The sequence below is a fragment of the Pseudophryne corroboree genome, chromosome 2, assembly GCF_028390025.1.
Source record: "Pseudophryne corroboree isolate aPseCor3 chromosome 2, aPseCor3.hap2, whole genome shotgun sequence".
In the NCBI taxonomy this organism is placed as follows: domain Eukaryota; kingdom Metazoa; phylum Chordata; class Amphibia; order Anura; family Myobatrachidae; genus Pseudophryne; species Pseudophryne corroboree.
The window spans coordinates 705,304,609-705,318,108 of record NC_086445.1 but is presented as its reverse complement, the minus strand read 5'-3'; the positions used below and the strand labels follow the sequence as shown (position 1 = coordinate 705,318,108).

Here is a 13,500-nt window from a genome sequence, read left to right as displayed (position 1 = left end):
GCACAAAAAAACAGCAAGTGAATGAAGTTTAAAGATAAATATAAGGTTATACACCTAGACCCTGGCAATATGTATTATCATCAGTTAGTTTGGTAAATGGTACTGCACAATGTTATACAGTTGTTATAAAGACTAATAAAACTGGTACATCTTAAAAAAGGAGATAGGAGCACTCATGTAAGCATAATTGTACCTAATCTTTGTCAAATAACATCTCAAATAACTGGTACCAGTTTGGCTCCTGCATAAAGGAAGAACTTATGAGAACTTGAAAGGGTTCAGTGGTGGGCTACCAACCCTTAATAATTAAAGGAATGGATGAAATGACTGAATAAATTGGTCTTTCCTAATTTGAGAAAAAAACTCTGCAGGTTACCAAATTACTATTTATAAATGTCCAAGGTCAATAAAAAAAATTGACCTGTGCAGATGACAATGGGACACCCATTAGATTCCAGAGGAAACGCCATTCATCACTATAAGGGTAGTCAGGTAATTACTGTTGATTTTCTGTCAATAGAAGTGGTGATTACCAAATAATTGACAGAAATCATAAGTGGTTAAAATGCCCTTTCTTTGGTTACGATGTCTTTCTTTCAAATGTAATGACTGGCATTATTGGGACAGGTGATGAAGGTAATCTATCTGATTTACATGGAAAGGGTCAGAAAGGACATCTTTTCCCCCACCAGGAGAACAAATTGGGAACTACTCACATGGGCTATGATTACATTCCTCTGACTTAACATACTGTAGCTTATAATTACAATACATTGAACTTCATGGACTTGTCTTTTTTTAACCTTGCTAACTATGTGACTAAGCACATTTTTTTTTTCTTTGCAGATGCCACAGACAATTCTACAACTGAAAATATAACACTTGTTGATCCTAATATAGTTCATTCTACCAGTCTGATCTCAATCATTAGTAAACCCACAAGTGAGCCAGTGCATACAACAAAAAATGTGTTGCTAAGCCCAACTAATTCTACAGCACAGATGAAAGCAGAAACCTCCGTTATGAGTAAGTAACTAGGCTTACGGGTAATAGCCTCAGTCACAATCCTTACCCGGGTTAGCAGGTTGCATCTTTCTGTAATATCCCATCACATATGCATTGTGCTCCTTAGGATCCCAGTGACCATGTGAGAACTGCATACCACATGTTTTGCCAGGTTTGCACAGGTTATATAAGATGTACACAACACAGCAGCAGATGCAGTAGGTAGGAGCTCTCATATGAAGGGCACTCAAATGCAGACTGGGAATATACAAATGGTTAAATCCAAACCTTATGAAGACAATGTTGCAAATTTCATCTGTATTGTAAAATAATATCAAGTGTAAAACCTAACTTTTAATACGCAGTTTGAAATAAAGTGGTCATACCATTTAATGAGAAATTATAGCAAAAGATGGAGAGTATGTCCAAATATGTCAGTAATATAAACTGACAAACAAACATTCATAAGTGAGTATGAAGGTGTGAAACATGCAATTTATATGTCAATTTTGTACAAAGGTGTGGTGAAATATGTAACAAAATAAAGAACTGTAGTGTGTAAAATGCAAATTAAATTGTCATGGTCTCAATAACTCATATGGGGTAGTTATCTGAGTCTGAGTCTAGTTATGGAATTAATATCCTATTATAATGAGAAGGGAGTCAGAGACGGGAGGGACTGGAGGGGGTGGAAAGAGGTGGCTGAGGTGACCTGGCAGATGACTCCATATATTTACTAGTATTATATGTCGAAGGTTACAATTTAATATAATGTTACTTAATTTTAATGGTGATTTATTTTCAGGAGGAATTTCAACAACATTAGCCAGTGAGGCAAACAATATATCTACTATAGCTCCAGTTCTCCAGACATCTCAGATAACCATGAGTAACACAACCTCTGGATCTACCGCTGACATCGTCACAGAAACAACTACTAGATTAACATCAACATATTCCTCTACATTTACTATTAGCCCTGCAACCATAGTAGAAGAAACTACCTTGCGTGTAATAGCAGCTCCAAGCCACATTGTAAGTATGTTCTGAAAATACTGTATGTTATGTTTGATTCTTCTTATTACATTTAATAAATTTCACCCTCAAGCAATTTGATTTTGGATTAATATACTACTATTCTTAGACAAGGGAGGAAATAAATAGACAAGATATTTTCTGTAGATGAGCATCTCTTATAGTCCAAAATTGAAAATTGGTTAAAAATAGACCATTACCCCAAGTTACATGCAATCCAATCCAGATACTAACTACACCCATTTTACAGTTTCCATACAACCTCCTCCTGTGGCGGATTGTGACTCTGCTACAAAAATTGTTCCTGGTGTAGAATATGCTGTTATGTAAAAGTAAATATTGAAATTGACATATTACATTAACTGACTTAAAATATCACTGTGGTCAGCAGTTCATCATACAAAAATCTTTAAAATTTTAACATAGCTAATATTAAAAGCTCATTATTGTTTTTCGATTTTCAGGAGTGCGGAAGCTTAGAAAAGCTGGAATCCAATCTAGAGGTGGTCTGCTTTCAATACCCAGAGTATATAAGCTGTGTAAGTGTCTAGAAAAATCTATACAACGTCCATCTACCCCTCTATATGGTGAACAGTGAATTAAAGTAAGAGCTGCCCGGGGTGCACCTTGCCACCTGTACAACCGCTTGGAGCATCCTAAGGAAGCTCGTTGCAGTGCTGTATTTCCTGGTGTCGGTGGCCCTGCAACTCATTCAAACATCACATATAACAGGGAGGCAGTGGGCCCTGTGCTGCACCTGCACCATAAACTAGTGATGTCATCATGTCACACCTAGGGGAGTTCACCTAGGTCTGGAGCTTTCCCGAAGCTTTGCTGGAGCACCTCCACAGGTTGCGGTAGTGTTACTAACTGCGGTGTTCCATTCCAGGCACCCTGCAAGCCACATGCAGGTGCCGTGGGGTAACAATAGCAAAATTTCCTCTCCGACACTGCACCCATCTTTCAGATCACTTCACTTGAATTTAAGAAACGCATATCCTTTTTAGCATTGTTTTAAATTCTGAAACACACTTGCTCACTGAAGCATAATCTGTGTCCGGGTGACAAAGGGAGCACAAAACGGTGTACACAGGGCTCGCTGGTGTCCTATGGTGACCCCTATATATGTGGCATCACTCAAGAGGCAGGGCTGTTCACTCTAGAAAGTGGAGAGCTGCCCAGATACTCCAGGCTCTATACACTGCAGGTTACAAGCACAGATCATCCTTTGGATACTCCAGGCAGCACTGAAGCTATTCTACAGGGGCTGTGTGCCCTGCTAAACGGCACCGCTTGTAACCCTTACCTATGGCCCTGCCTGTTCCAGACATATTTTCATCTTTTTCCAGCTCTGCATGCATTTGTCATTGTGTAAACCAGCCCTTACTGTACATTGCCTATGACAGAATGACCATACCATGTCTCACCCCAATTCACCCATAAGACTAGAAAAACAAGCGTAAATTGCTTTGCACACAATTCTACCCATAAGCAGAATGAGTCTTCCCCAGGGAAACCTGTAATGGGATTTGGACTTTGCTGCAGTAACCCCTGAAAATCGATCTTAACCAATGTTGTGTTTCAGGGGCTAAAACGCACATCTACTAACAGATTAATTTTGATACTTATTTTAAATCTTAGTAAATGTGTATTAGCCCCTGAAACACAATATAGGTTTACATTGATTGTTAGTGATAATGAAATTGAACTTTAATACATATACTCCCAGTGCTCTAAAGGTTACAAGCAGCCACCCACTAGAGGTTCCCAAACTCAGTCCTCAAGGACCATCACCAGTTCATGTTTTCCAGGTCTCCTCATAGGATTACAAGTGAAATAATCAGCTCCACCTGTGGAACTTTAAAAATGAGTAATGAATACACCTGTGCACTTGCGCTAGGTGACCTGGAAAACATGAACATTTGGGAGTCCATGAGGGCCAAGTTTGGTAACCACTGCTCTAGACCCTAGTGAGTCACTGAAGTACATCGGAGTGTGATGCCGGAGGCTTGCCTCTGAAAAGCCAAGCAACCACCAGGTCAGGCACAGAAGCACAGTACAGAATGACAATTGCATAATTATAGTGTTCAGATTATAGAATTACATGGATAATAGAAAAGGAAAGAGCCCTGCTCGCAAAAGATTTTGACCTGATAGCCTGAACACTGTGCCCCGGAGATTAATGCCCTATTTGTGGTAAGGTTGCTCAATTTCATTGCAGTTAAAGGGATCTACTCAATCAAAAAGTGAGTTGTTACTTATGCCTATACATCGTATCAATTCAATGCGATATATAGCTTTGATAAGTAGCAACTCATGTATACTTACCCTTCCTGCTATGCTATCTGGCATCCAGGGCTCCAGAGGTGCTATCTTCTCCTGTGGTCCCCTCTGCACAGCATGAGGTCAGCCGGCAGATCCCCTCTGCGCATGTGCCGGCGGCTGAGGTCCCAGGAGGTTGCTGGGAGTTCAGGGGACAGAGCTAGAGCCGGGTGCCAGACAGAGAGCAGTTCAGAATACGCTATCCAGAGATGATGAATCTGAACTCCCTGGAGTAACGGAAAACCGAGCTACATTATCCATCCTTTCATAAATCGCACTCACCCAGGGGTGTATCTACCCATTGGCCAGGATGACACTCGCCAGGGGCACCAGGCAAGGAGCGGGCGCCGCCTGGCGGTGCCACCCGCGGCCAAAGGGTAGAAGAGTAGTACTGTCAGATTGTACATGGTGAGAGTCTGTTACTGCCGGCACGGCGTCGGTGTCCGTCAGCACCGCACTGCATTAGTGATCAGACTAATGTCTGGCAGCACCGCACTTGTAATCAGACTCAAAATAAACTACAGCTCCCAGCAGCCCTTGTTGCTGGGAGCTCCCTGCAGCAAGGGCTGCTGGGAGCTGTAGTTTATTTTGAGTCTGATTACAAGTGTGGTGCTGCCGGACACTAGTCTGATCACTAGTGCAGTGCGGTGTTGACGGACACCGGCAGTAACATACTTTCGCCCAGAGCTGGCCCTAGCCAATAGGCATTATAGGCAAATGTCTAGGGCAACTGGAATGCCCAGGGGCATCCGTTCCCAAGGCTAGGGCCAGCTCTGTTATCGCAGCCAGCCAGGAGGAGAGAGGAGAGTTAAGGGCCCCAGACACTTATACGACATGACGGTCCGTCATTTCGTCTAGGATTTCCCTTCAACCTCCCGGCAGCAGGATAGTAAAAGATACATCGTATGCGGTCCTTTTGCATACAATGTATCTTTTACTATCACAGCCATTCCTGCTGGATCCGACATATCACGAGTGCAGCACTCGTGATATGTCAGATCTAGGGTGATCCGATCCGATGCTCACGGGAACGCGCATCGGATCGGGTGTAAAGCACAACGAAATTGCCAGATTTCACACAATATATCGGCCCGAATTGGTGTGAAATCGGGCATTATTGTTCTAGTATATGGGGCCCTTTAGGACGGAGGCAGCAGCAGCAGCAGCACACAGAGTCGGATCTCTGCTCACACAGGTAGGAAGTGACTTTACTTTCACTTTCTGCCTGCCCTGTGGCTGAGCACAGACGGCAGCTGCAGAGGAAGCCAGGCACTGAGCCTGCGGAGCCAGAACCCTGCCCCAGCACTGCAGCATCACAGCACAAAGGTAAGATATAGAGGGGGCAACAGGGGACTTATGGTTAGAGGAAGGTTGCTAATAACACTGCTATGGGATGGGGGGGACCTATGAGGAGTGGGGGAAGGGGGGTAATGACACTGCTATGTGGGAGTGGGGGAAGGGGGTAATGACACTGCTATGGGGGAGAACTATGATGAGTGGGGGAAGAGGGGTAATGACAATGCTACTGTATGCGGGAATGGGAGACCTATGGGAAGTGGGGGTAGGGGGGTAATGACACTGCTACGTGGGAGTGGGAGACCTATGGGGAGTGGGGGAAGGGGGTAATGAAACTGCTATGAGGGGAAGAACTATGGAAAGTGGGGGCACAGGGGAATATGACACTGTTATTGGGGGGAGACATTGTTAGGATCTCCTGCGCTGTGCTGCCACGTCGCTATGTCAACCGGGAGGCAAGTGTTAGCGAAGTAACCTGATCGCAGCTGATACTCCGGTCCTGGTTTTTACTGTGTAGTGGTTACAGGCTCTGTGCACGGCAGGGAATCCGGCGCTGGTTTTGTGCTCACAGTCTGTGAGGTCTGAGTGGGGCGTGGACAGCACCTGCTATATAAACCATCCTCTCAGGCTAGGCAAATGCTGCTGAATCTTTGTTTGTTAGTCAGTTCCAGAGAGTTAGCTAGTACTGTGTGACTTTGTATTTACTTGTTGCTTACTGCGAATAGGCCTTGGGATTCGGTACTTCATTCTGCCAATCCGGACCTAGCAGTAAGACTGGAGTCAGTTGTTTGACCTGCTGGGGTTCTTTTGCTATTCTGTGAACCCAGCAGGTTTGCGGCTGTACTCTCAGACCTGCTTGCTTAATCCTCCCTCACTGTGCAGGGCGTCCAGGTGTCAGTTTAGTGGCAGTAAGCTGAACCTGTGCCCTGCAAGTGGGGGTTAGGATTGTGGATACTCTCCTTGTGTCTATATTTCTATCTCTGACCAAGGAGTTTATTCCCACACCCGTTGGTAACCCTTTGGGGTTTTTTCTGTTGCTCTTAGCAACATCATTTCAGGTGCTCCACATGTTAAATCACTACACCTCGCTTCATTGTCCGCTCTATTCCATCTGAGCATTCCTGACACTAGGGAGACACCCAATTCCTGAGCCTTTGGGCTTCTCCATTCACTTTGTGTTTATTAGTTATTCCATCACCTCCTGTGTATGTTATGTTATACTGTCTGTGAGTTTGTTTGCTTCGCTTCTCTCTCTGTTCATACACCGGTATACTCCTGTTAGCACTGGTGTGCGTAACAGACATGAGGTATAGGAGCAGCTGATAACACTGCTATTAGGGGGTAGGGCATGAGGCAGAGACACATGGGGAGGGGGTGCTCGGGGGGCTAATTGCTCTGCGATGGGGGAGGGGGCATAGGCATGCACACGGTGGGTGGCATGTGTGCACAGGCACACCCTGATGTTGGGCACCGCCCACATGTCTAGTCAGACACTGCACAAATATTTAATATAGACCCAGCCCTGGCCAGCACTTGCTAACTAATTACACGTAATACACACTATACAGTCACAATGTGCGGGTACCAACTCTTCCCAGCACCCATTGTGACACTGACGCTGTGATTCCTAACCTGTCAATGGAGCAGACACCGCATACCAGGAGAAGGTTCTGTGTGTGAGCTGTACTGGCTGATAGGGGGAAATCTGTCTCAGGGGGATGGGGGAATCTTCTATATTGGGATGAGGGGGCCTATTCTGTGCTAAGGGAGATAATGTGTCTGAGAGGAAGGGGGATCCCTGTACTAGGAGGAAATAATCTGTGTGAGGGAGCAAGGTGGTGTGAGACATGGAAAGTGGGAGTGAGGTGCAGGGGAGATGGAAGCTGGGACCAAGGTACAGGCTTTTCTCTGCTGTATGGATAGACCCCAAAGTCTTTTACCCAGTGCCTGTAAATTCAGATCTTGTACTTTGACCTTCCATGTGTGTATAAAACATACCATGTATACAAGGGGTAAGTCAGAACTTTGTAGGCCCCATAGAAACATTTTAAAGGGGCCCTTGTCCAAATACCTCTAGAGCGGCACCTCTCTGCAGCATTTGTTAATTTTAAGCCCCATAATAGTACACTATTTCATTTTCAGAACCATAGTAGTGCCTTAGTTAATGTCAAGACCCACAGTAGTGCCTTAGTTCACATTATGTCACATTGTAGGGCTGCTAGACTACATTATGCAACACAGTACCCCCAATTCACATTATGACATACAGTGTCCCCAGTTCATATTACTGTATGTTACATTACAGTGCGCCCAGTTCATATTATGCCACACTATAGTGCCTCCATTTCATATTGTGCCACATTACAGTGCCCCAGTTCATATTATGTAACATTATAATGCCCCCCAGTTCATTTTATACCACATTGCAATAAGCAGGTCCAGGAATATAATGAGATATGTTGTAGGATCCAAAGCGAAAGTTTGTAAGGGCCCCAATGGTGAAAAATATATATACCACATGTAACTGTGACAAGGAAGATGGGCTCCTCTCAGGTCTGGGCCCCATAGCAGCTGCACTCCCTGCACCTACGGTAGCTACGCCCTTGCATGTATATGAAATTACAGAATGAAGTGAACAGTCCAGGCCACAGCAGACAGATAAATCATAGCTCCTAACAGTCTATGGTTAGAAATTGGAACACAGCATTGTCCCACACTGTGACATGGGTGGTGGCCATGTCACAGCGCAGACATATTTGGTTCATTCTAAAGTGCTAGGTTGATCAATGAATCAATATTCCCTTCACTCCGCTATATACACCGTTGCACATGGTACCCACTCACGAGCAGCAATTAGTGAGACAGAACTTCCAACGTTCCGGGAGTTGGATCAGATAAGGACAGTTGCTAGGCATGGCATATATCGGCAAATGAGCTAACAGAGATAGGGCTGTAGTAAGGTGATAATCCCCCTGTGTCAAATCCCCTCCCCCCTCACACACACACACACAGACACACACACACACACACACACACATACACACACACGTATTCACACGCAAAAATAAATTTGCCATGGGGGAGTGACGGTACAGGTCCCCTAAACCCTTCACCCTGAGCGGCACCACAGCTTGCCTACCACAAGTTACAGCCCTGAATAAAGTCAAGGTAAAAGTGACTGTAAATTAAGAGCACCTGCCTGTCATACTGTATATACTGTATTGCATTAACTGCAGAAAACCGTTACCTTGATCTTCACTCCTGCAAAGTGTCAATATTCCCTTGTGAGAAGTTGTCTGCTTCCTATAATTGTTCCATAAAGAACACAAGGGCTCAATTAGGAAACATGACAACATTCCTGTCTTTCTGCAGTTTTGTGTGAATACCCAGAATAATGCACATTAATTTTCTAATTACTGCACAAAACAAATGGGGAGGTCCAAGAAAAATATGTAGAGAACATGATTTGTTTGCATGTTTACAATGAAGTTGAACAACATTAGTTGAGGAAGTTATGCATTCAAGAAAAAAAATGGTGTGATTGCAAAAGAAAGACAGGAAATGAGCCAAGGCAGATGCAGGTGTTCGGGAAACACAATTCATAAATGTAACTCTTTTGACCTTCCTGCCCCATCTTCCACTTTGTCCCAATTTTAATCTATTAATAAATGTTTTGTTTTATCAAAACACATCTTTGCTCTCTTCTATATATATCTGTGTTCATTAGATTTCTATTTTTGGCATAACTGGCATTGCTGTTAGGCCGCCCTGTCCACTATACTGGAACCACATGTGTGATCCCAATGTTGTTAATTACGCAGCCTAGGGTGTGGGGGACTGGTGCCTGAAGGGCCCACAAGGGAAAATAATTGAAGGCGCCCATGTAATAGTCCACAGTAATTCTATATAAAAGAGGATACCAGGGAAGTGTCAGTCTATGAATTTAGCTGTCCCTTCCACTCTATTTAACATGATCAAATATTCTTCCCTCAACATTTTCCCCTTGCCTTGTGTTCTACAAGCCTCCTTCCATCCAAATGTGCAAACCTTTTATAATGTCCAGGATAGGATGGCTCCCACCTCTGCTGCTCCATGTCAAAGGAACTCTGAGCAGAGCGATGGTAGCGCCCACTGATGCTGCCACTGACACTGCAGTGCAGATCACCACATCATGGAGTAGGGTCATGCAGGAGCCAGCTCAAGAGACGTTCAAACAGAGCAGCCATACAGGAGCCCAACCGATGACTAGCAGTTCTGGTGGGGTGGCAATCGCTAGCAGTACCTGTCCTCCACACTATGCAGTGAAGTAACTTCTGACTGGCCCAGGCAGCGCTGAGCTCATCTATCTTCTGGGTGGCTCAGATGCAGCCTTGATCATGACCTATAAATGGAGACATGATGGCTATGTGATATCATGGGCTGCATGATATCATAGGTCATGCAGCCACTCACCACCCCACCTGCACAGTGTGCTGTAGTGATTGAGTTGTTAAGAAGGCTGCTGCATGCCATGGCTGAAAGTGAGGGAGGAACTCGGAGCTTCTCTACTGGAAGTCTGCAACTTAGTTCTGCAACAAGGCACTAACATCTTCCTTCAATGGCAACTAGACTCTGACAGAATCTCTCTTCTTATCTGGTCTTCTCTGGGGGCAATAAATGTGTTTGTTTTTTTACTGTTTAGGTAATGAATGTGTTTTATTAGTTTCTGCGGGGGGCCAGTGTATGTGTTTATTTTCCTGTTGTGGCCAATGTACATGTTTATTTTCCTTTGGGGGCCAAGGTGCATGTTTATTGTCCGGTAGCGGCCAACGTGTGTGTTAATTTTCCTATAGGGGCTAATGTGCATGGTTTTTTTTCCTGTGGGGACGATGTGTGGGTCTATTTTCCTGTGGGCACAATGTGTGTGTTTATTTTGACTAATAATGGGTTGCACCTATAATAGCCGCCATTCCCAGGTGTAGTAAATTCACCTGGTACTAGGATGCAGCCCTGTACTTGGATGCAATCCATAGCAATGCAAATACAGAAGGAGGTGTATATTGCATATGGGATGAACATTGCGACCGTTATCTGCTTGCCATCACAATGCAGCTTGCGAGGCCAAGGAAACTGCATCTGGGAAGCAGTCCTTGGCCTCGCCAGTCCTGGAAAACAGGGGCGACATGCCCCCGTTTTCCCCAACACCTGCCGACACCGCCCCTGTACATCTCTCCAAATGCCTCTGCCTTTCAATCAGGCAGAGGTGTTCGCATCCCTGTGTTGTGATCACAGGACCGTTCTGCACATGCTCAGAACAGGTCCTGTGCATGCACCGTTTCCTGACCATCGGGAAACTGCAAAGAGGATTGCAGGAGCCCATAGCTCGTAACTGGGGATCAACAACAGCACTTTCCAGGTGGGTCACTTACTAGGCATGATAGGTGAAAACCAGTGGTGGATTTTACCTATGGGCTGCAGCTCAACCCCCTTCCCAAATAAAATCCGATAAAACAATAGTAAAATGGTAAAACAGATGCATCTGGGACAGCGAGACTGGGCCGTGATTAGCAGAGAGCTGTCTCTCTGCTAAAGGCACTCCCTACCTTTCAGCCCTAGTCAGGCTTCTATGGGCTGCAGCCGATGTAGTCCATAGAAGCCGGGGTTTTGTGCAAGTGCAGTATAATTAATAAAATTCATAATTTTATTTATATAGCGCTGTTTCTCCAACAGGACTCAAGGAGCTTTACAGACATAAAAAACAATGCACGTAATACAGAATTTAAGTAACACAGCAGTAGACAAGCTGCACAGACATAAAAAAGAAAACCTCGAGCACACAGTAAGCATAATGCAGGATTAGTGTAGGTATTTTGGGTAACATCTTCCACAGGTTGTATATTCGACACTCACAAGGTACCAGGTGAAGCAGCCATTTTGGGTGTACTGCATAGGATTACCCTGGGTGGAATAATTTACCCCTAGAATAGATGACACAAAATGGGTTGTTGCAGTGTCCTAATGCTCAAAGTAGGTTCCCAACAAAACCATCAGGTCCATGTATTTTTCATCCCATCCACAAACGTACCAGATGAGGCAGCCATGTTTGGCGCACTATGAAGGTTACACTGTGGGATGTGAGCCATAGAAGAACCCAATACATATATGGAAAAACTGACACAATATACCCTGTATGGAAAGATCCACATGAAGTACATCCTGCCTGCAGGCAAACCATCTGAGGCAGCCATCTGGGGTGCACTGTGTAGATTGCTGCTGGCCAGGACGTGCAGTCAGGGGAGGCAGTGCCTCCCCTGTCCTTAATGATTAAGATAATACAAAGAAGATGCATATGACACATATTCTGTGTCATATGTATCTTCTTAATATTATTCTTTGCATTGCTCCCCTCTGTATGTGTTTGGGAGGCACCGATCGTGGTGCCTCCCGTTGTCACTGGGGAAAGTATGGGGAGCGGGGGGCGGGCACGTGCGGGGACTAGCCATGGGCTGTAAAAGCCCATTGAAAATATATGGGAAAGCGGCACCATTAGTGGTGCCGCTTTCCTACAGGGACGTGCTTTCAACCTATGAAAGCACGTCCCTGTCAGTGAGGCCACAGTGATTGGCCAGCGGATCCGTCACTGGATCCGCTGTCAATCACTGTGTCGGCGACGCTGGCGGAGGAGGTGCGGGTGGCTGGATGCGGCGATGGTGCGGGCGGCGGGATGCGGCGGTGGTGCGGGAGGCGGCGGTGCGGGTGGCGGGTTGCGCGGGGGAAATTTACCTTTACCCTGCAGAGTTTGGCAGCGGAGCGGTTCCAGTTTCAAAAATGGCGCCTCAGCGTCATTTTTGAAATTCAAGATGGCCGCCGCGAGCCAATCACGGCTCGCCGCGTCATCGCCCCGCCCCAGTTAGTCCGGCGGCGGAGGAGGAGCAGTGAAGAGCTCCTGAAGAGAGAAGACGCCGGAAGTCCTGGCTGGGCGGCGGCTATGCAAAAGAGCTTAGCAGCCGCCGCCCGCCAGGTGAAGACGCTGGAAGCCCTGGGGGGGGTGGCGCCCCCCAGGTGAAGACGCCGGAAGCCCTGGGAAGGCGGCGGCCACGCAAAAGAGCTTAAAGGCCGCCGCCCCCAGGTGAAGACCCAGTTTAATAAAGCATATTTTCAAGACGTGTGGTGTTTTATTTTAATATTTTCTTTACAGGTGGACTACAGGTGCCAGCGGGCCCTTTATGTCCGGGCATGCTGGCACTTGTGGTTCTCCAAGTGCCAGCATGCTGGGGCAGGCTTGCTGGGACCTGTAGGCTACCTGTAAAGAACAATATTACTATTCTTTGCAGGTGGACTACAGGTGCCAGCAGGCCCTTTATGTCCGGGCATGCTGGCACTTGTGGTTCTCCAAGTGCCAGCATGCTGGGGCAGGCTTGCTGGGACCTGTAGGCCACCTGTAAAGAACAATATTAACACACAATGAACCCCGCACCCACCGCCACCAGGGGTGCGGGGCATAGCACTGGGCTATCAGCCCAGTGCTGGTTATTGCTCGGGAGGGGGGGCCCCATTTTTATTTTTTGGGGTTCCCACTTTCCGAGGAATTCAAACCCTGGGCTGACTGGCTGGGGGGGCAGATTAATGTTATGGCAGGGGGACACCACACTGAGTGCCTCCCCTGCTATGGCATTACTCCCGCTGGCTGGTTCTGCCTAGTGCTGGTTTTACTGATGTGTTGGGGGACCGCACTTTTTTTATTTTTTTCGGGGGAGGGGGGGGGCATGTTAGCTGCCAGTGCCTCCCCAACCAGTGACCTCACCGCACGTCACTGCTGCTGGCAGGGTGTGCAATCAGTGGAGGTACACATTACAGGAATAG

The 13,500-nt window shown here is 46.1% G+C and overlaps 1 protein-coding gene across 2 annotated transcripts in view; it reads left to right on the top strand.

Annotated features, from left to right (window-relative positions):
- The window catches only part of CD34 (CD34 molecule), a 122,245-nt gene that overhangs the window by 61,564 nt on the left and 47,181 nt on the right, over window positions 1-13,500 (top strand). For both annotated transcript variants that reach the window (XM_063955324.1, XM_063955323.1), the window contains exons 2-4: window positions 847-1,026; window positions 1,811-2,040; window positions 2,505-2,579. In XM_063955324.1, coding sequence (XP_063811394.1) covers window positions 847-1,026; window positions 1,811-2,040; window positions 2,505-2,579 — 485 coding nt within the window. The remainder of the gene's footprint in view (window positions 1-846; window positions 1,027-1,810; window positions 2,041-2,504; window positions 2,580-13,500) is intronic.